The sequence below is a fragment of the Amphiura filiformis genome, chromosome 4 (genome assembly GCF_039555335.1).
Source record: "Amphiura filiformis chromosome 4, Afil_fr2py, whole genome shotgun sequence".
In the NCBI taxonomy this organism is placed as follows: domain Eukaryota; kingdom Metazoa; phylum Echinodermata; class Ophiuroidea; order Amphilepidida; family Amphiuridae; genus Amphiura; species Amphiura filiformis.
The window spans coordinates 12,410,955-12,434,593 of NC_092631.1; the positions used below are offsets into that span (position 1 = coordinate 12,410,955).

Here is a 23,639-nt window from a genome sequence, read left to right on the forward strand (position 1 = left end):
AAACAACAGTTTCCACGGTGACCTTTTTGTCAGACCTACGGTCAAGAGGTCATAGGTCAGAAAGAGCGAAAGTCAGGTCAAATTGCAAAAAGCTGCAATTGACCTCATCTGTGAGGACAGTGATCCCAGCCAAAGGACACACCCTGATTTTGAGATCTGCAAAAGCCAATAACCATGACAGCCGAGAACCGGGAAATACGGGTAACCACCTAGTTGCAATAATTCAACATGTTATTTCTTTTTGAATTGTTGATATGCTAGACATGTACCTTGAGTAATGTGGTTCTCCTGCTGGACTGTTGCCATAGCCGTACTCATCTGGGCCAGGAGTATCACCAGGGCCATACGTCACATAACGTTCCTCAGCTATACCTTGCTGCGATGGGCTTTCACTGATAACAACAAAATACACAGAATGATGGATTATTATATTATATAACTAATCATGTGCAACTTCCATTAGGCTACTGATGAAAATAACTTGGTATATTCTGATTGCAAAAGGGTGCGATAGGGATAGGGCTGATAAAGAGAATGTTAAAAGGGCCTGCACAGCTCCATATCCATGGGGCCCTGAGGCTCTTACTATGACCCTGCCTGTGTATTGCTGCATTGGAAGAACCAAAGGTCCATTTCACTAAACTTAAACAAGCTTCATAAGTCTCAAAATCGTTCGTAACTTACAACGAGTCATAAGTTCCATTTCTCTAAACTTACTTACAAACGGTACCCTTCATAAGTAATAGGGATTATACAGACTCTTCGTAAAGTTATGTCTAGTATTGGGTGTTCGTAACTTTGCGAACTGTTACTTGAGTTACGAAGGGTTAAAAATTGAGTGAAATGGACCCCAGGTCATTAAATTTGCAAAAAAAATATGTACAGAAACTCTTGACTGATAGTAAAATATGCGCCATTAAGTTCTGTGGCCAATGCTCTTGAAATTACTCTTTTAAATGGTCACAGTACAGTGACCACAATAGAGCATCTCAGCCGTTTTATGAGAAGGGGAGGGCTTAAGGGTAGACGAGGTATTGTTGGTCGAAGCAACCTAAAAATCGATTTTCATTATGTAGTTCAATATATTATTGAAAATTAACACCTTGATCCATTCTACAAATCGTATACTTTGCAAACTTGCTTAATTTATTGTTATTAATGAGTTATGTACGTTTTACAAAAGTGTTGTTGTTTCAGCTCTCTTTACAACGTAACTCAAGAACCGCAGCACCTATCTATATAATAATACTGGTAGTCTGTGACTCTGTCTGTCTGTCTGTGACTCTGTCTGTCCGCCTATTTTCTCGGAGGCTAGGGGTCGCATGTTCCTCAAACTTGGTGGGTGGGTGCAGCTTGACCCCATACAGAACAAGTTTGTATTTGTTAGTGGGTCAAGGTCACCCAAGGTCATCTAGGGGTCATCTGAGGTCAAATTAGCAAAAACTGTCATATGGGCATGAAACTTGGTGGGTACAGTAAACATTTAGGGCCAAATTTTTTGAAGGTAATTTTGGGGACATCCAGGGTCACCCAGGGGTCATCTGAGGTCAAATAACTTAAAACTTAGCATTTATGCAAATTAGCTCATTAATTATGCAAATATGCAAATTAGAGGGCGGCTTCACTATATAATACATTAGAACATAATAGAAACACTTTGACCAAGTTTCAGGGCAAAAGTATGCAAAACAAAAGTACCCTGAACATTTATGCATTGATTTTTAGCAAAATATTGGCAAAAATTACATATTAATGAGCCTTTCCAGTCTTTTTAGCTCATTAACTATATTGATTATTGACAAAAACAATAGGATACAAAGAACATATAAATTGATGTATTTTGAAAACCGTATGTCCGATTTGCTCCAAACAAAAGGCGTATTGATCAGCGTACTTTACCCTACTCAATTAATCGGTTTAAAACATGCTCAAATGCTTTAGAAAATGCATCCAATACCACCTTAAATCAAGGGCTCAGGGCAACATTGCCATATGTCCATTTTGGGTGAATGTTAGATTTTGGTACCAACATTTTCAGGAAATTATTGGCTTTCCAGTAACAACAAAGATGAATGTCCATTTCCAGTCCCAATAATGCCACAGTACAGCAGCACATATAGCCTTATATACAATATACAGAGGCTTATCAGGGCAGAATTCATTTAACACAATTTTTCCAAAATGGACAAAATCATAGTGAAAGCGGCAGAACCCTCAATATATAGGCCACATGGAATGCTTGCCAACAATCCCAAGTTTGTCAAGTGGATTGTGGTCAAATCCAGATAACCACCCCCTTAAAAAGTGACACTGCCGTAAATGTTCGCCTAATAATGGGGCACCTGGGCTCATTTCCCTTGGGGTAAATTTCATATGCAAACTGAGAGCTGCCCTCCTCTGAAATCCAAACAAGAATTAAGGTTCCATATCCTTATTTGCTGGTTGGAATTTTACGGGAGGGCACATTTAGGTTGTGCCTAAAATTCCACTTGTGCCAAGGAAGCCCATAGCGCCATTAGGCGAACGTTTACTGTATTCTGCCCTCTTTGAAGAACAAGTTTAAGTTGTCAGACTTCTCCATTGTAATTCTTTGCAAGTTGTTGTCAACTGATTTCATACTTGCACCTTTATGATCATCGCATGTGACAAACACAATTATTATAGTGCTGATAGGAATTATCTTTACAGACATTTTTGCTACAGGCTTGATTGATATTGAATATCCATTACAATAATCACTGAAGGGATAAGGGGATTATATCACCGTCTATGCAAAACCTGTCATCAGGGAAATTTGACTTTGCATATGGAATCATTTCAAGATATCAAATTTTAACTTTCAACTGCGACGGGAAAACCCCTATTTTATGGGCAGACAGACTTCAAGTTTGTTATTTTATTTTTGTTCCTGAAGGCTAAAATATCAACCCAAAGCTTGAAAAATCTAGAAAAAATCTGATGATATTTTGCAAACATTTGTTGAAAATATTCTGATTTTTTATGCCAAATAATATAATTTTGTAAAAAAACCATTTTTAATATTGAATGATTTTAGCCAAATTAAAAAAAATATATCCTCTCAAAATGCAAAATCAGGGTCGGTTGGACCCGTCGGTTGGAATTGTCACCAAATACTACTATTATAATATCATAGTATCATTAAAAATGATTAATAATTAAGGGAACACCCAAAAGTTTGATGTCCTACAAAAGAAAGTACTTTCATAGGAGGCTGATCCCTCCCTGTAACATATAAGTGTGAAATACTGAAACTTTCAATCCCAAAAGATAAACTCTGACCGATGTTTTAACTATTTTTATTAACATAATCAGTAAGTCCCTTCCCCAATGAAAGGACTTTTGTTTATAGGGCATCATTAAACTTCTGGTTTGTTCCCTAATGCAGAGTCCATAAAGATGAGAATGTGGTTCAATGCAAATGACCACCATCTCCCAAATCACTCCCGACTGTGACCTAATTACAAGAAAGAATGACGATGCCATGAAAATACTCTGGCTTGGCGATTGTGCTTAGTATGATAATTGCACTCAAAGTGTGGTGTATCATGGAATCTGTTTTCAACACGGATATGCCCTACTTATATCCTTGCATGAGATGTCAACCATCCTTAGTATTTTTCACTTCTTTAATGTACACTTGATTAGATTTGCCTTTGTGTATGGATATGTGTGACATTAAATGTGTCAACTGGTAGATGTATCTAAGTAAATGCTGCCTAATTGTTGTCATGCATGTGAGTGCTTCATATATATCATGTATGTCCAAATCTAATCCGTAATATATCATCTGTAAACAAGCATTCCACTCCTACCCCAATGAAATGTTCACCCGGTTAACCATGGCTGACAATGCTCATCAACCATACATTTGTAGATGACAGCACTTGGTGTAATTTTGGTGTTGACCATGGTTGCTGAATTGACAAAACCATGGTTGACAATGGCCAATTATTCAGTTTGCCATGGACAAACATGCCTTTAGCAGACATGCCAACTTTGAAATCCAGATTTCCGTACTCAGAAGAACAAAAATCCGTATTTTGCACCCTAAAACCGTATTTTTTAAATATGTACCTTTTGCATACATGCCAACCCCAGAAACCCCAAAAGTAGAACACATAATTGTGAGGGAGCACATAACAGCCGGGTTCAGGGGCCCACCTTACTTAATTTGCAATCAAATTTGGCAATACCAAAGAACCATTCCATCAAAGTAATAAATCAATACAGAAAGATGCTTCCTTTACGAGTTATCACTCATTGAAAGTGCTACTTGGCTATACTTTACATGGAAAGCGGCCATCTTAAAGTCGTCATATTTCCTTAATTACATGACCGATCCAGCTGATTTTCGGATATGTGATGCACAGTTAAAAATTAATTATTAAAAGATTTAGTGACCTCAGTCGACCTTTGACCTTGTATGTGACCTTTGACCTCACAAAATTGGATAAAGTATGTAGACCAAACAAATTGATATATTTCTGGAAACACTGGGTTTTGTTACTTCTAATGTTGTTAGAAGCATGCTTTTTTAAAACTTTTCAGAAAGTTCAGAAAATCATTGATCATCATCATCATCTGAATCATCATCATCATCATCATTATAGTATCAGTCTAACATCAGGTTTTGTTCATGTTTCAAAAAAAAATTAAACAGTTTATGCCAATGTCAATTAGAAGACTGTACTGGGTATAGCAGTTGTCTATGTATGGTTAAAGGAAAGTATTAAAAATATTAATGTGCACTGCTGCACCATTGAGAAAACAAAGTCGGAAAGCATCTTGCAGGCTTATTCTTTTGCAGACCTAACTAGTTAACTAAATACCTCCAGAAGACATAGCATGTGTAGCAGTTAGATGAAGATGCTTAATAAAAATATTAATGTGCATGAAAAATCCGCATCCGCAAGTCAGGAGAAAATTATTTCGGAAACCATCTTGTAGGCCTATAAATATTTCTTTAATGTGCATGCATCGTGCGAAAGTTGGAAGTAAAAGGAGGTCGGAAACCTTCTTGTAGGCTTATTCTTTTGCACCAATATAGCTAAATAGTTAACTAAATACCCTCAGAAGACATAGCATTAGGTGGTTAATAAAAAATATTAATGTGCATAAAAATGTGCAAGTCAGAAGAAAATTATTTCGGAAACCATCTTGTAGGCTTATTAAATATTTCTTTAATGTGCATGCATGGTGCGAAAGTCGGAAGTAAAAGGAGGTTGGAAACCTTCTTGTAGGCTTATTCTTTTGCACCAATAGAGCTAAATAGTTAACTAAATACCCTCAGAAGACATAGCATTAAGTGGTTAATAAAAAATATTAATGTGCATGAAAAATGTGCAAGTCAGAAGAAAATTATTTCGGAAACCATCTTGTAGGCCTATTAAATATTTCTTTAATGTGCATGCATGGTGCGAAAGTCGGAAGTAAAAGGAGGTCAGAAACCTTCTTGTAGGCTTATTCTTTTGCACCAATAGAGCTAAATAGTTAACTAAATACCCTTAGAAGACATATCATTAGGTGGTTAATAAAAAAAATTAATGTGCATGAAAAATCTGCAAGTCAGAAGAAAATTATTTCGGAAAGCATCTTGTAGGCCTATTAAATAATATTTTTTTTTAATGTGCATGCATCATCGAAAGTCGAGAGAAAAACGATGTAGGCAACCACTTTAACAGACCAAGAAAGTGGTCAAATGATACCAGTAATTCAGTCGGTAGTCTAATCTTGCAGCTGTTTATCTTTTTAAGACACAACATTTTAATATGTTGGTCAATTCTGGAATTCCGTATTTTTTGGGGGGTGACCGTACTACCGTATTTTGCACGTTTTACCGTACAAAATACGGTTCACCGTACTAGTTGGCATGTCTGCTTTAGTATTTGACCATGGTCAGCACTGATCATTGATAACCATTGTTGAAAGATACATGTTCAACATGGTTCACTATGGTTGACAGTAGGCACCCACTGAAGTTAGATTATGGATGAATGCTAAAAAACTTGTTAACAATGGCAAGATGTTAACCATAGTCATCTCTGTAGTACCATGCATACTCATGTTTGGCCGGGGGGGGGGGGGGGGACTCGGGCACAAATGACAATGCAAATATGTGCAAGAAATACCAGTGAGGACGTGCCGGAAATATGGGTCACATTTTGGCAATGACCCCTTTATTATCTCCAAGCCCATTTTGGTACATGGATGGCTCATTTCTTACACATTTTCCCAATTTTGTCAAATGTACCAAAACTTTTTGGGAAAATTGTACAATATTTTGACTTTTGAAATAGTGATGGGTCAAAATTTGTTGGAAATCAATTGGTATATGGATGGGTCGACATTCAAATTCTCAGTGGTACATCCTACCAAAACCTAACTCGAGTCCCTGTATGATTTGTAATCAAATTGAATGCAGTTATGCTTAAGGGGGTACTACACCCCTGGCCAATTTTGTGCCTATTTTTGCATTTTTCTCAACAATTATAGCACATTGGTGACAAGAAAGATGTGTATATTATAGGGGCAAGGACTACAACTACTGCACTGAAAGTTCAGCAACTCAAGGGAAGTAGTTATTGCTTTATTGATTAGCGATGCGTTGTTGCACGCGTGTACCCTTGCTGGTTCAACAAAGATTTTCTTTCCTTTTCAATTTCAAACACGAGTGGAATAGTGAAATAAAATCCTTAAAATATTGCAGTTGGAGTTTACAAATCTGGATTTTCATTCCTTGTATTTATAAAAACATAACAAAGTACAAACATATCAAAAAAACCTCAATTTTGCAAAATGTCTAGAGTACACAGCTGCCTTAAATTTGACTTCATACATAAAACAGGGCATTATTCACTTATTACACGGTTTCGCCATATACGGGTAGAGCATCGAACTGGCATTAGACATGAAAGGAAGTATTACGTAACTTACGCAATGTTATATGACTGGTCAATTCCCATTCGGGCATGCTGCCAGATTGAGGCTCTCCTCACATATGGTGGAACCGTGCAATGGGTATAGCAGCCAACCTACCTTAGTGGGCTATTAGGTATAGGAGGTGAGTTGGACATGGGTTGTGCCACTATCCTGTGCACGCTGGTTGGTCGTAGACTGCTGGTGCTGTTACGTATGTTGGAAAAGCGCCCTCTGCCTTTGGTTGGACTGTAATGATATCAAAGAGGTGAAAAGAATGCAAACAGTTATAAAAACATGTTGAAATTATGTTGTTTCAGTTCTGTTAACATAAGAACACAAACTTAAAAAAACCTGGCTCATCTCTTTAGATATCTATTTGGAAGTGTGGGTTTGATTCCTGTATGTTTCTGTGCATTGGTCTATTACATTTAAAATCCACACTACCCCTGATTTAGATTATGTCTTCCACAGAGGGAGTATGAATTTTGATTAGAATAGATAATTGGGTAACTTCCATTTGAAATACACACTCCAGCTATAGAAGATTTGGGTAAAGCCATATACGGGGAGTATGGGTTTCAAAATGATTAACCCTGACCAATTACATTTAAAAAACATACTCCCCATGGAAGATATTTTCAAAATCTTACGCAGAGGTAGTGTGGATTTTAAATGGACCCATTAAATGTGTTATCTGGAGTTTGCACCAACACATACTTGCTACTTTTTTGTGCCTCAAATATTCTTGTATCACATTGGGTGGTTAAACTGTCCATTTCTCTTATGGAATATATATGCTCAAAATATAAATTAAACATAACTTTCATGTACGACAATTACTATAAAAATTGGTGTTGATGCAAAAATGAGATATAATCTATATTTGTATATATTAAAGAACATTAAAAGGGGTCAATTTACGGTATTCTAAAATAACAAAAAAGAAATCTGAAACTCTATCGCTATTAAGGCTGTCCTCAAATCAATTTGCCAGTGCGAAAATAGACACTATAAAGTAAAGAATGAAAAATAAGAGTAGCAAATCAATCTTCCGATCTCCATCTTGCCAACAACAGGAAATAATTGGCTTGTTCAACACCCACTTGTGTCTATAGGGTCTGCTTAATAATGCAATATATCACTTTATATTGATGACCAATTGGGAATCACACTTACGGCTAAAATTAACTTTTCATTCGTCCAACAACGAAAGATGAGCTTTTGCTGTATTATATAGTTAGAGATTTTATTTCACTTTGAACACTCAATTTTAATTCACATTAACTCTTAAGAGCTCGGATAGCAACGTTTTCACATATTTTTGGTGGGACCTGAGAGCACGTCAGACTTTATATCAAATTTCATTTTGAATGCGAGGAATGTCCTTCTGATATCAAATAATTATTTATATATTTGTGATATAATACACATTTTATGGCAAATGATTAAAAATTAATATTTAAATTTAACAGTCCTCAAATTGTAATAAATCTAATGATGTGTACTTAAGTGTATGTAGCTGGGATGAAAAGCCATCCATCATATGAAAATTTTGACCTTTTGTATTGAAGATATAGATTTTTCCCCAAAACACTAATTTAAAGATTTTTTATTCCAGAGAGGCATTGTTGATACTAGAAACAGCATTTACAAAAGTATAAACTCAGATTGCGCACCAGGAAAAAATCAAAATGAGGCACAGCTGGGATTTGAACCTGAGACCTATGGGTCTACAAACATATCCATCCACCCCAATCAACCCCAAAGCAATGAGCTGGGAAAAGTGTGATTTTTAATCCTTGCTATACATCTACAAACCAACCTGAGCAAATTCCTGTAAATTGTTTGCTGATTTATTCATTTGGCTGGCTCTTTGTGATCGCCATAATGTATTTCTCTTGGCAAGGCTTATAAGTGTTAGCAAACTCTCACATGATATAGGCAATATGAAAAAGTCATGGATTTATTCATGAATTGATGTAGTTTCTACGTACGCATTTCCGATCTAGGATGTGGCGCCATGAAATCAATTGCAAAGGCTATGACAACATGAATGTGCGCATTTAGAGAGTACTTTATACTTTTGCTGTACTTCATTTTGTCCATATATCAACAAGGAGATCACTATTAAAACAAACCCATTAGCATACACATGAGAGGAAGAATTAATGCATCTTCTATTTATCTTCATGCATGTCATCCTTTTAACATTTTATCATGAAGATAGAGTTTGAAGAAAAATGTGACAATATATTTTTATATACTGTGCACAAAAAGTATCCGAGCACTTAAAACAAAAGCAATATCTTAACGACACTAAACCTAAATTACCAAATAAAGTAGTCAATAGATGGAGAGTTTTGTTCTACATATTTGGATACCTCATTAGGCACTGACTCTAAAAGATCAACACCAATCTTAACCAACTCACATATTTCTTTCTTTCTGGTCTTTATTTCTTCAATATTTTATTTAAATGTTGAGCAATTTATTTTTAAATGTATTTATTCAAGTTACTTACTTATTCCCTTTCTTTACTTGTGTGTCTTCTTTATATTTTAGGAATATTATTTTAGGACAAAGTTTGTACATTTGAGAATGAAGATGGATCTGGCTTCTTATCTTTGCAAGAAAGTAGAATATGCAGGTAGATCTTAGCTATATAGTATAATTGGCCTTAATAATGACTTGTTTGTCCTTGTGTTTGATAATTAAAACATATGAATATAAAAAGTGAAACTATTTGAATAATATAATTAGTTCTGTCTTCCACGAAGTAAGCATGCAATCAACATACAACCTTTACTGTTCAAGAGATCATGTGCATTAATCCTTGGAGACTACACTTGTATCTATTTTGGTTACTGAAACCCATCCACATTCAACTTGAGTACAAGTACACTTCTTGAATTTGGGACTGAATATTGAATAGTGATGATACTTTGATGTCATAGCAGCAACGGATCACCATGCAAGCTATAGCTTTTGTCCACCCGTCAGTTTTCATAACACACCAATTCATATTTTCTTATAATTTGCATATTTGAATAATCAATGAGCTAATTCGCATAAATGCTAATTGATTATACAATTGGATTGAAACTATACATATGTGAACAAATTTTAACCAATAGTCTTACATAATTGTTGAAGGCCGGATGTATGGACAGACTCTTACACATACCAATTATTCTTTATTGTTACACATACCAATTATTCTTTATTGTATTTACTATTATGGTTTCATATATTTCCTATTATGTTATTGAACGATATGTATCACATGTAACTTGATGATTAATAAAATAAAATATGAATGAATGAAAACAGAGAGACACACAACCTAAAAATTGACGTCACAGCAATAGCTTGATTGCTTCACAATAATTATTGAGCTAAAAATGTTTCTTCCATCCTGACCTTCCTTCGAATTATTTCATCTTATTTGTGTAACTTTTTTCAAACCATTTTTAGTCAAATAAGTTCATCTGCTGTCATCCAAACAGTGTATTTGAAATGCAATCTGACATGTTGTTTTCCATTCGAATGATTCACATTGATAACAATCTTCCGTGGTCATTGACTCGCTAACTGGCTGCAGGGATTTATGTTTTCCTCTTTCTTTGTGGATGTTATGTATTACTTTGTTCCAAGCTGTTCACTATATCAATAGCTAATATCACTACGGGGCACTGTGAATTCATAGACTCCTCTGAATTCAGAGACCTAGTCTGTGAAATCACAAACCCAGGTCTGTGATTTCACATACTTGTTTCAATTTTTTTGCTTCACATTCAACTGTGCAAACTAAAATTCTATCGGTGCAATTTTTTTAAGCAGAGCAAAATTATGCAATAAAGCAGAAATATCCAAACAACTTGCAGTATAACTTTGTTCACTGTTTTTTAAAGATATTATGTTGTTGTAGCACATAGGAAATGTTTAAACCACAACAATATAAACAACAGCATGTAAGCACCTTGAAACAAAACTAGCTAAAAAATACAGTACGAAAGTTAGCAAGAGGATCTGAATTCACAGATGGTCTGTGAATTCAGAGGAGTCTTTGAATTCACATCCCCCCTCCCACGAACTAATAAAACTTGTAATACATGTAGGGGGACAATATTTGTTTTTTGTTATTCACACTTCAATAAAGTCTAAAATTACGCTAGCCTAAATTCACAAAAATATGCATAAATTCACAAAAATGTTTGCCAAGACTATAACGCCCAAACGTGTATTGACATTCTAGGCCAAATAAAAAAATATTAATTTGTTTCGTGTCCACCTCCCTCCTCACTTTCTGGGATTTGTTTTATTTTTCAATGTTCATATTGAATTTAAAGTTTTTAATACTTTAGTAAAATGTTAATGCCGATATTACCAAGTTTATATAGTCAACATATTCACTTGCAAGTGTCTTTTGTGGAACTCTAAGAGGTCTACCCCTCATAATCTTAAACAAAATAGGGCCTCATCATTTTCCTGGCAGATACTACAAACTGCTAGCAATGTCAATTTTATGTGAAAACTGCTGTATTTTGTAAATTTAGCAACTACAAAAAAAACCACCTCTCTCCCTGCTCACTTTTCCAAAAAGGTGGGGATGTGAAACAAATTTTTAATCTAATGTGGCCCTATATCAATCTACAATTTTTTAAGTCTCGCCTAGTATGAGCAGAACAAAGTATAGACATAAGTCTGTTTTCTATGTTGAGTAATGTGGAAACTGTTTTCAAGTGCACTTGAAAACTTAATTAATGCAGTTGTTGCTAACATTAATTTTCATTTTTTTCCCAGAAATGTCAGATAAAACCATAATAATGCTGGCCAACCAAGGATGTGAGGGTGGCATGTGCCCCTCCTCCCCCAACCACCACCACCAACCCAAGAGAAAGCCAATTACAAAAAATTCTTGTTTTTGTCTGTAAAAATGAAAATCAGCATTTTTGGAAGGAAATATTACAAAATTAAAAGGTCTGCTTCTTTTCTGTAATCAGTCCTTTTTTAAACAATGTTTTCCCAAAAAGTCCACTTTCTAGCTCCTGCATCCCCTTGAAATAAATCCTGGTTATGGGCCCAATCCTAGTTTTGAAATTGAGCAAGAAATTGGGTCATATTTCCTTTTCAAAGGCCTGAATTTGTCCCAACAGACATTTTTGGTAGCCAAGTTTGCAAACTAATATGGATATACATGTAGGTCAAGATAGGTAATAGGTTTGTCCTACAGCATTTTGTAACTGATTGTGTCTATGCCACAATACATCTACACCAAGATGTATTGTTGCACTGCAGGGTTTTGAATCTGACAATTTAATTTGAAACTGCATGCTCTGAGGTAGAAGCATCTTGTATTTTCTTCCAGTTGAGCTTTGATCTATTACAAGGTTTCGCTTTAGTAGTTCGTAAGCAACATGCTGCAGAGAAGCCAATATTTGAGAATTGGAAATAGGGAGGTTTTTGGCGAGGGAGCAAAGTGACCGATCCAAAATCGGGTGGGGTCCAGGGGCCTGCAGGGGTCCAGGGACCTGTCGGGATTGAGGGGGCAGTGAGCCCCAAAGCTTCTGGATTTTAGCTTAATTCTTTATGCCCTTTAGAGAGTCCATTTGAGGTACTTTGTCTCATTGAATAGCAGGGGTAGCACTAGATTTTAAAACACATCTGATCCCCCAGAAAATACAAAATATGGGGCGCTTTTAATGCAGCACGCTCACAGTGTCTCTTTTTCATCAATACAGATTTTTGTCTCTAAATTACTGCTGGATAGGCTCTGGTCTATTCAATCTATCAAAATAAGGCAATGTTTTGTCCTCTTCTTTTTTTCTTTCTATTTTTTGGTGGAGGGGCCAGTTTGCAAAATCTCTCGAAGCCCCTTTCAAATTAAACTATATTATCACCTGTACTCCAAATTTGTCGCAAATGAAATCCAGTTTCCATCAATAGCACACTTACAATAACATCATGCACCTGTTCATGGCCATTACCCGGTTAGTATAAATAATACATCAGCACAATGAATGAAAAACAGATCACTTGAACATCAGTGTATTCAACCCACTTGATTGAATGCATGTCATTTTCTCGTCACAAGGATCTTAATACAATCAATAGAAATTAGTTCAACATGTTAATAATTGATCAACTACGTTACACATCAGTGATGTCAGGTGACCGTATATAGTTAGCAAATAAGATTTCAGTCTATATTTCCCTCAACTTGCTGTGTGGGTTTTTTGTCCTGAATTCTTTAATGTTCTGTATAGATAATGGGGAAACAATATGAGCTAGTTGTCAGCAAATTAAGGGTTTGACCAAATTGCACAAGGAATATGGATTGTTACGGAGATGAGATGTCACAATACTGATAAACGTTGCATTGGCGTATCCATACCGCGGAAACATGGCATGTTGCCTCAGGGGATCGACGCTAAGTCAGGTATCGCGTGAGCACACTCAAAAATAGCGCAAACAGCGCGAGCGTACACAAAAGAAGCTTCGCGCGTAATATAAGCGATGTCGCCAGGTCTGTACGCTGTACCGGCATCACCTGAATTCGAGTACGCTTAGAGAGCACAGGCATGGAAAATTCCAATCTGTGTATTAATAATCTAAGGGCGTATCCCTGTATTGTATATTATTAGACAGTCATTGACAGAGTCATGACTATCTATTGTTTCTTTCCAATTTCTTACTTCTTTTTTCTTTCTTTCTGTCAATCTTCTTCTGCCATAAACAACATAGCAAGGTGATGCCACTTGTACACATGCATTGTTATTACCACATGCCTTTAGGATGTTCACAAATGTGGGGTCAAAGGTCATTTAGGGATCACTTCCAGTCCAAATCAAAATACCTTCAAAATGCTTCTTCTGCCACAAACAACATAGCAGGATGATGCCACTTGCTCACATGCATTGACACTAGCCAACGTCTATAAGGTGTTGGCAGATTTGAGGTCAAAGGTCATTAAGGGATTACTTTCAGCCCAAGACAAAATACCTTCAAAATGCTTTTTCTGCCATAAACAATGCAGGAAGGTGACACCACTTGCACACATGCATTGACGTAAGTTGGTGCCTTTAGGGTGTTCACAAATTTGGGGGTCAAGGGTCAAAGGTCATTAAGACGTCACGTCACTTCTGGTCCAAAATACCTTCAAAATGTGTCTTCTGCCACAAACAACATAGCAGGGTGACACCACAAGCTTGTGCATTGACATTAGCCGAGTGTCTATAGGGTGTTCACAGATTTGGGGTCAAAGGTCATTAAAGGTTCATTCCGGTCAGTGTAAATAACAATTGTGCCAACCTACTAACTTAAGTACAAATTTTGGGGTTTTTTTTTGGGGGGGGGGCAGGCTGTAATTATGAGATATGGCCACAAGTATCGATTCTCAATTTGCACTATGAATTTCATCATTTTCCTTCAGCATCACACAAGTTATCCCATCATATGTGTCTTCAGTACTGATTGTATCATTTTAACAGGGGATTCAGAATAGCCTAATTGTAGCCTCATTTACATTGCCACAAAAAAGCCTCATATCTCCATGGCAATCAACCTATACACCTCCATTGCCGGAGCTACTACACATACTCTAAAGTTCATATTTTACAGAAAAACACAAACATCTGCAGCTGGCTGTACACTTTTTCTCAACCCTGCATGTCAAAGGTCACTTTTGTACAACAGCTCAGGATTCACAGAAATTAATCACACAAATTGCATCCAAATTATACCCATGAATAGCACATTGCACCACAAAGCAGCTATAAAATTTGATTACTAGGTAATATGAGAACTGTGATGGGCCAATTTATCCACAAAACTGTTAATGCTGGACTCCTTCAGGGACCATTCAGTATATATGCATTTAAATACATTGCAACAATTTTGTCAATGGCTGTTGGTGCCACAGTGGTATGCATACATGGAATTGCCTTTTAAAATGCTTCCAGGCATGAAGACAATGCACCAAAATATTCTAAAACACATCAAGAAAAACTTTAATGTAGTTCAGTTTTCATGACTTACATTGATGGCCTGCAACCAAAACATGCTTTCTTCTGAAAATCTCACAGCCGGATAACAGAGCAAGATATTGGGCCATATAAAAGAGGTTGGACGGATAAGGGAGTTGGACTGTAATTGTGTTTGTACTTTTCTGTTCATCATGAAAGTGGCAGATTATAATTAATTCAGCAAGTTGCCAGTTCTCAAGAATTGACCTTTTTAACTGTCAATATCAGGCATTAATCTGATCTGTTAAAATCAAAATGGTTTTCAATTTCACTTTGCTGTGTTTATACAAAATCGTCTTCTTACACCTTACGGGCCCGGGGGTATACATACTCAAGTTTGGTTCAAGGAGGGATGTGCTGCTGAGAATTTTCCAAGAAATTTGAACCCATCGCTATTCCAAAAGTCAAAATTTCCAACCAAATTTAATATAAATTGCCAAAGTTTTTACAACTTTTCCTAAAATTGTTGGCAAATTAAAAGAATTGTGGCTACAATGAGGCAAAATTGGGCTATTTTGGGGACAATCATATAATGATATATAAAAATTAGCTGAGAAAAAGGGGTCATTGATATACCAAATGGCTGCAAATGTGACCCATGTTTGCAGCACATCCTTGTACAGTCATTAGTATTGAGTACCCCTGGTTCATACCAATTTGTTTTATTTATTGCACCTTACAGGTGTGAACAAAGCATCCTCATCGGACTCATATCCGTTTTGTACATGTCACTTAATAAGTGTCAAAGTATTGTTGAGTAATGAAATGCCTTATATGAGAAGCTTTCTACTGACATGTTGCTTTGTATCACATATTTAAGAATTCTTGGCTACTATACTATTCAGCAAATTCCTTCAGCGGTGTCAATCTGCTCCGTCTCATTGTCACGTAAAAAGAACTAGGTCACGAGATGCAACGCAGCTTGAGGTGCCGATGCGATGATGTGATTCAATAACTTAGCCAATCAGAACCCCACTTCCGTATATACCATAAATTGCGCCAAATTGGCAGACCGCTGAAGAACCATGCTGAAAACTATAAAGCTACCACATACCTTTCAGCACATTTGGCTAATAATAATATAGACACCTCTGTAACATCTGAAATTTGATGAGAATTTCCTTCCACCTGACCCCTTATTTGTCAGAATGGCTCTTGTTTCTTTGATCTTAATACTTCACTTTTGCTTTTTTATTTGTTGAATAGACCTTATATTCTAATCATCAGTGTGCCAATAACGTCCATACACTGTATGTGATTGTGATAGCTAGAGCAGACAATGTCTTAACATTTTAAACTCAAATGGTAATTCACTGGAAATGTGCTATTCCAGTTGAAATCCAAATACCCCCTATGGAAGATGTGACCTTAATCTCACACACTCCCTGCGTGGGAACTTACAATCATGTCTTCCATAGGGGGGTATGTGCATTTCAACTGGAATAGCCCAATGTGTCAAAATCAACAAAATTAGACATGAGAATTCAGACTCCATGCAGCCATCAGTCCTTTGTGTAACACTTTTGCAAAATTCACCACATTGGATTGACTGGCACTCATTAAGAGCAACAAAGTGTATCTCAAAGACCAAAAAATCAAATCATAATAATAGTTATTAATTTGAATATTTTTGCGCAACAAATCCATTGAAAAGTACTCAAAACTTTAGCTTTCACCATCTGTGCTGACTGCATGATTGGTCACTGCTGTTCCTGCAAAGCTTCTTACAAGTTGACATTTCCCAGAAGCGATGATGTTTTTGTTTTCATTTTGCTGGAAACGCAGTTGTTGAAGCTACTTGTGATCAATCAAGCCATCAGCACAGAGAGCGAAAGCTTAAGTCATGAGTACTTTGTTAAGCAAAAATGTTTGCATTATTTGAGCTACAATCCTAAAAATGCATCTATATACTGAAATAATAGTTATTGATTTCTTAAAGCATGAGCATTAAGAGATGTGCAAACATCACTTGGCTTGTGTAATAGACATATATATATAACACAATTTACATGCAGATCGCTATAAACAAGCATGCATTTAAAATCAAAAGATCAGTTCTTCTTGTTGTTATTGTAATTTTTATGTGGGTGTGTCTACATACATATAATCACCCTTAAATACAGACATTTTTATGAACCTTTACATTCTAACCTGCGACATTTGTTGAACTAGGTATCATCCCTGATTCCCTGGCAAATGCAATGGACTACAAATAACCTAAAAGTGCAGTAAAACATTTCGAAATTGTATACATATAGGGGTACTCTACTATGTTGACTTCACAAAATTTTGTCTGTTAACTGGGGATTTTTTCACACACATGAGTATGGGTTTGATTAGCAGAGCGTTTGTGTGTATGTGGGTGGGTACTGTTGATGTTATTGTTTTAAGAATAACACAGCTGACATAATGTAGTATTAACATAGTTAGGACACACAGCTTGAGGGAGGCTGAATAATTATACAGAAATTAATGAGCTCACAATTTGGATAACAATACAGAAATATAAACTGGTGTTACTGCAATTAGATAACAAAACTTTCAATTTAGCAAGTAATTTCTGTAACAATTTTTTGGGGAAAAATTCTGTCATGCCTGTTACGAGTTAGCTAACTACTGAATTAGTAAATGCCACCACCAACCTTTCTGGAGTTCTACCCGTATAAAATGTGACTCGCCGCTAGCTGTCCTAGGTCGTAGTTTGCTACCATATTTAAGCAGGCTGCACAAGGAATAACAAAGACAAGATATATAGATACAAAACATGGACGGGATTGCTGCTTGCAAACAAGTGCTCAGATGGCCGCATAAAATTATTTTTTGGTTCTTGTCCCGAGGATTTTCATAAATTGACGCATCCGAGAGTGGGAGGTGTGTTATTTTTCCACAATGTAAAATTGACATTGCTGGCATTCATGGAAAACAATGAGGAATTTTTAATTTGAAAGTTCAAAAAGGTTGAATACTACAAAAATTTCTTTTTACAGTAATTCTTGTTTCTTAATTAACCTATTTCATTGCCATAATTGCTGGAGCTTTAAAATCAAAAGTTATACTTTTAAAATTGAAAATGAGAACAAAAATAAATGGACAACTCCAGAAAATGATGTGGACAAGGACAAGAACCAAAAAGTTTGATTTATACAGCCTATCAATTACGTTTTTTAGTCCTTTTAAAAGTGATATGCATTGATACAAACGTGACATGCAGTGCCTGTTATTACTTTTGTTATTGTTGTTTTCACTGCAAATATGCAATTACACATTACAACAAAACATAAATCTCTGATACAGTGAGAAACGGAGTGCTTGCCAACATTAAAAAAATATTTAAAAAAAACATGTGAAATATGAAATGCATTCCCATACATGTACATACTAAAATCAATCAAAACAGTGACTTCAACAGTACTGATTTAAATTGGTTTCCATTTGGGATGCTAGGAACCACAAACTATACATGTAGTGCATGGCATGAATCCCAAACAGCAGAATTAAAGTGCAAAACAACATCGTGTGCTATTTTAAACTGTAAAAAAATGTAATTACTTAGCATATTTCACAGACAATACAACATGTCAAGCAAGCAATTTTTGTGGGCTTTATCTGAATATTTTATACTTTGTTCAATACATGATTTGATTGAACCATAAGCAATGATCTTTGATAGAGTGTTAAGCCTGATTCATACTTTGTATTTGATATTGAATATTAGATGCAACAAGTATTCTTTATTCAATCTGTTTCAGTTCATTTTTATCTTCTACTCTTACAAAAATCCTTGAAGAAAAATCAAATTACATTTGACGTCAAATGTCTGTTGCAAATATGTGATCATTTTTAAGTCAAAACACATTCGTTAGAAGATAAACTGTCTGGGATTAGATAACAAATGCTTGTTGCATTGTATGTCCATGTCTAATAAAAAGAATGAATTGGGCCTAGGAGTCAATTTTGTATGTTATAAATAAAGTATAGAAACTGTTTAGAAGTTCCAAATAATTGTATGTCATACTTTGACACATACCTTAAGTCAATGGGTACAAGAACATCAGTTATTACACCTCATAGATATTCATGAACTATCATGCCAATTCACTGGTCAATTACAAGATCTATTTCTTTACAATCTCATTCCAGGAGTCACAGTGAGGTGTAATAAAACAAATACTACATGGTTTATATCTAAGAGCAACCAGTGGCATAGCGTGGGTCATCACATGGGGGGCACCAACCATAATTGGGGGGTCACTGTGTCTGATGGGGGGGAGGGCACAAGCCATTTTTCGGCAATTTTCCTATGGGATTTTTCAAAATTTCAGATCAATTGGGGGGGGCACATGCACACCATGCCCCTATGATGCTACGCTACTGAGAGCAACTATTTTTTACCTCTGTACTGGCTAAGGGCCTGGCACCCAGAGCCAAAAGCCAGCAGGTAATATATAATTTACCCTAGTTCCTCTCAAACTGTAGTATTTTGTACACTTGCTTTGTAGTAGACTACAGAAGGTGAGATATAATAATCTACATAGAATTTATTCTATAAGATGGTCACTGCTGGCTGGCCTTATTGGCCTTCCAACTGTCTCCTCCATGGTTGTCCTTGTATTAGTTTATGTGTTGATTATGGAAATAAAAGATTTAGTTCAGTCACTAGCATGACAAGTTAATAACAGATCAAAATTGGAGCCTGGGTTTGATAATATCTCTATGCCAGATTATTATGTAAATGTCATGTATATCCTTGTATTAAAGATACCTGTTAAGAAAGAACACTGTGTTTATTAAGAGCCACACATTAGTTAAGACTTAGATGGAAGGAGTAAGAAAAAGTAAAAAGGAAGAGAAAGGAGGAGAGAAAAAGTTGTAACCTCTTCTAATGATGATTGATTCAGGCTTTGTCACATTAATTCTATTTATGCTACTATGCTGCACAACTTCACCTAATGGCGTATGCATCATTCATACCTCAAACTGACCTTGAGTGATAAAGGCTCAAAAATGGAAAATGCTCAACAACAAAAAAGCTGAAATACAGGGGTGGTGTGTATTTTAACTGAAAAAGCCCAATGTATACCGTAGAAAGTGAAAAGTGACTTTAAGAGAGAGCAGAAAAAAATCAGGACTCGGCAAGATTTGAACCCTAAACCTCAGGAAAAACAACATGTTAAAAATATCAAGTGTCAAAGATATAAATTATATAAAAGCAGTCACTCCAAGCAAATCAAATCAGCCTAAATAGTTTAAAAGAAAGCTTATTCCTAAATTCAATCTCAAATGCATACAAAAGTATGGTTCATCTATAAGTCACCTCCATAAGTGCAGTCAAAGAAAACGGTGAACTATACAGCGTATTCTGTTTATGATTTTAAACAAACAAGAAAATTGATACGCTACAAGCAGTTTGTTGAATAAACAAATAAAAGCAAACCGTTCAGTACTTTGCTGTAATTGTATCCAGTCTTCAATCTGACTTACGATTGGATCAAAATCCTTGCTGAATTTCATCTTTCAAATCTTTTGTAACACACAACATTTGAAGACGAATGATTTTTTTTTTAAAATTGTCACAACACGAGGTGATCGACCAAGAGATACCGTTTGATATCACAACAATCATATCAAATTATTCGCAATATATCAACAACACACATAAATCTAATCCAGATGTTTTTGACACAATATCATGTATCTCAGGTGGTGTGTGTGCACACAATTGCACCTCGTTTTGCCTTTAACATGTAAAACAGGTAGATGACATAACAGATACGAATGTGTGATGTGGGCTTCTGAAATAACACATACAATGAATAATTAAGTTCTACATATGACAACACAACAATATCTCAAGAATATGTTATAAAAGTTATCTATGTTTAAGAGTGCTCTAAGCAGTGTGAAATGGAAACATATCATTGACATTCAAAATATGATGAACTATATTGTGGGAAAATGAACTAAACATGGATCCATGTTTAGAGGCAGACAAAAAGCCATGCAAAACATGAAGCATTCTAAACTACGCACACTGACAGTTAAGTCACAACATATAGTTTACATTCTAATTCTAGGTGAATATAATACACCTCACAAATGTGTTTATTTCGTCAACTCAATCTCTGATAAGCAATGCTCCATCTGATAGCTGTTACTGCAACGGTTCTCAATTATACCGTAGAATTCTACCTGCAAGCATTAGTCTCTAAATGAAGGTTTTTTTGTTTCTCTTCTTTTCTTTCTTTTTTTAACGAAAGGCAGACACTTTCAACAAACACATTATTTGGAGTTTCAGTAAATATATTAGTGATACAGGCAGCAGTACAAAGAAGTATTATTGTAAGAACAATATATTGTACATTTTTGAGGAGGGTGTCTGTCTTTCATCTCTTTAATAATAAAACAGAACTCATTTACAGGCATTTGTGCTTGCAGATGGAATTCTGCATTATTTACTCGCAGGCCACAGAGGACCAGAGATCTGTGTTTGAGGCCGAAAACCTGTTTTGCTATGTTTAATTACTGTAAGTTCAGAGCTGTTCAATGGTCAACCACAACTGATTTGCAGGCCACATCTAGCAATACATTGTAAGTACATCTGGCATAGGTGGTGCATGCAGCACATGCTTTGAGTCTTTTTTCTTGTGATTACTTTTTGAACAAAATTTAACATATTAAGCAATAATATTGTTTTGATCTTTTAGAAATTGACACATTCTGCTGAGTCTACTTTTATTGGGACAGCTTGTAACGCAGCATTATTATCAGATATGTGTTGAGAGAACAGAAAAATTCAACAGTTTTTATACAAGGACAGATGCAGAGAACCTATTTGGTGCAGTATATGTGCGTCAGGGACCAATAAATTTCACTAACATTTCTTCACCCATTGTATCTTCAGTAACTCATCATAAAATTACAAGCACTCTTTGGATATCATAACTTTGATAGGTTCCTGTTATTTTCTATCCCTATTATTTACAATGCATACAAATCCAAAAACAAGAGTTTTAATAATACACAGTCCCCTGATCCTAAAGTGCATGAATACATACACAGATGTTTGCATATTTGCTAAAAATTAAAACAATAAGAATCAACATTGCTCGGTGCCAGCTAATGCCAAGTTTATAGGCAAAGAGGAAATATTATGTAAAGTTGCGATAAACAGTTTTTGACCATTGAAACCATTCATATTTTGGGGACACAACATACCTGTTATACACATGCATTGAGAGTGCATTTGAGCTACAAAGTAGGATGCAAAGCAGTAAACGACCAAGGACACCCAGCAACCAAGGAGCGTGGTTATAGTGCATGGCTGCATTTGGAAAGATTATACGGCAATATACATTGTTTTCGCAGTACTTATATGCTAAATAACAGATAATCTGACTCACTATAAACACTGTCAATGATGTCCATTCCCTAACTGCATATTACAAACAACGTAAAAATGCATGAAGACCAAGTCTTGTTTGCCGGAGTAAAGTCAGGTCGGTAGTTAAAGGTCAATAGTCCACAGTTTGGAGCTTAGCTTCTGGTGTTCAAGGTCCTCAGTTAGGATAGGAAAAAGATGTAGGTCCTCATTTGTATGTCTTTACAAGAAAGTGTTTGTGCGTGTACTGATTTGTATTATCAGTTACTCAAAGATTATGCATGTGTTCCTGAGAACAAACAAATCAAATGCAGAAGTAAATAATTCAAGAGCAAGTTGTTTGAATTCAACTTGGTTTTCCTACAGCTAATGATATTTTCACATATTCTATCGCAAAACAAGGTGCGAGATAAAATCGTATTTAACAAACCAACAACTTCAACTCCAATATCTTACAAAATATCTGCAATCCCGCACATCCCTTGAGAGTCGCTCTACAGAATCTACCGTTTCATCTAAAGCCACTCTGTTACCTGAATTGTTGAGTTCACCGTCATGTTTTTCGAAATGTAACCTATCAAATTTGAAAGTGCATTCCAACAGATTCTATATTCAAGAACAAAATACTACTTGAGACATGTTGTCTGAATATCCATCTTATTGATAGGACACAAACCATGCTGAAAACCAACCACATACACCATTAACTTCTATTCCAAACTAATAAACAATTTGTCTAAAGTACACACAATTGTGTAAATAATACCGCCAAATAGAAAATGTTTTATTTAGACTTAACTGCAAATAGCCTGGGCAAAAAAAATAGAGTCGGGATGTATGATAACATATGCCTCATATTACGTACATTTATTTGTCAAATCAGTACAGAATATAGGTTAGATGTGAAAATTGAGAGCTGTAGGAAAAAGAATAGATTGATTTTTTATAGGGTAGTGATTTCATATTGTTTGTAAACAATATGTAAGAGAAAAAAACTCCAAAAAGTTTGTCATCATGTTTTGCTTCAAAATTTCTTTTTTTCTTGATTTCTCAAACAACATTTTTTTAAATTGCTTACAAAAATGAAATGCCTGTGGAATACAGGAAACAAACAAACTTGTTTTTCTTTCAGCCTTACAAAAGGTCTCCCATGACCCTAAAGTCAATAAACTCACTCAGCAGGAAATTATAGTTTTCATACAACTGTATAATAGAGCCATTTTGTTTTCCGTTTCCATTGATAACTTTCCCTCGTATCATCATCTCGATCAAGACCTCATCTCATCAACCCATTATAG

At 35.7% G+C, this 23,639-nt stretch overlaps 1 protein-coding gene across 1 annotated transcript in view; it reads right to left on the minus strand.

The window, feature by feature from the left end:
* Positions 1–23,639, minus strand: part of LOC140149972 (uncharacterized) — a 132,140-nt gene that overhangs the window by 43,422 nt on the left and 65,079 nt on the right. Inside the window, exons 8-9 of the mRNA XM_072171974.1 lie at positions 7,057–7,185; positions 270–392 (exon numbers count right to left, since the gene is read on the minus strand). Coding sequence (XP_072028075.1) covers positions 270–392; positions 7,057–7,185 — 252 coding nt within the window. The remainder of the gene's footprint in view (positions 1–269; positions 393–7,056; positions 7,186–23,639) is intronic.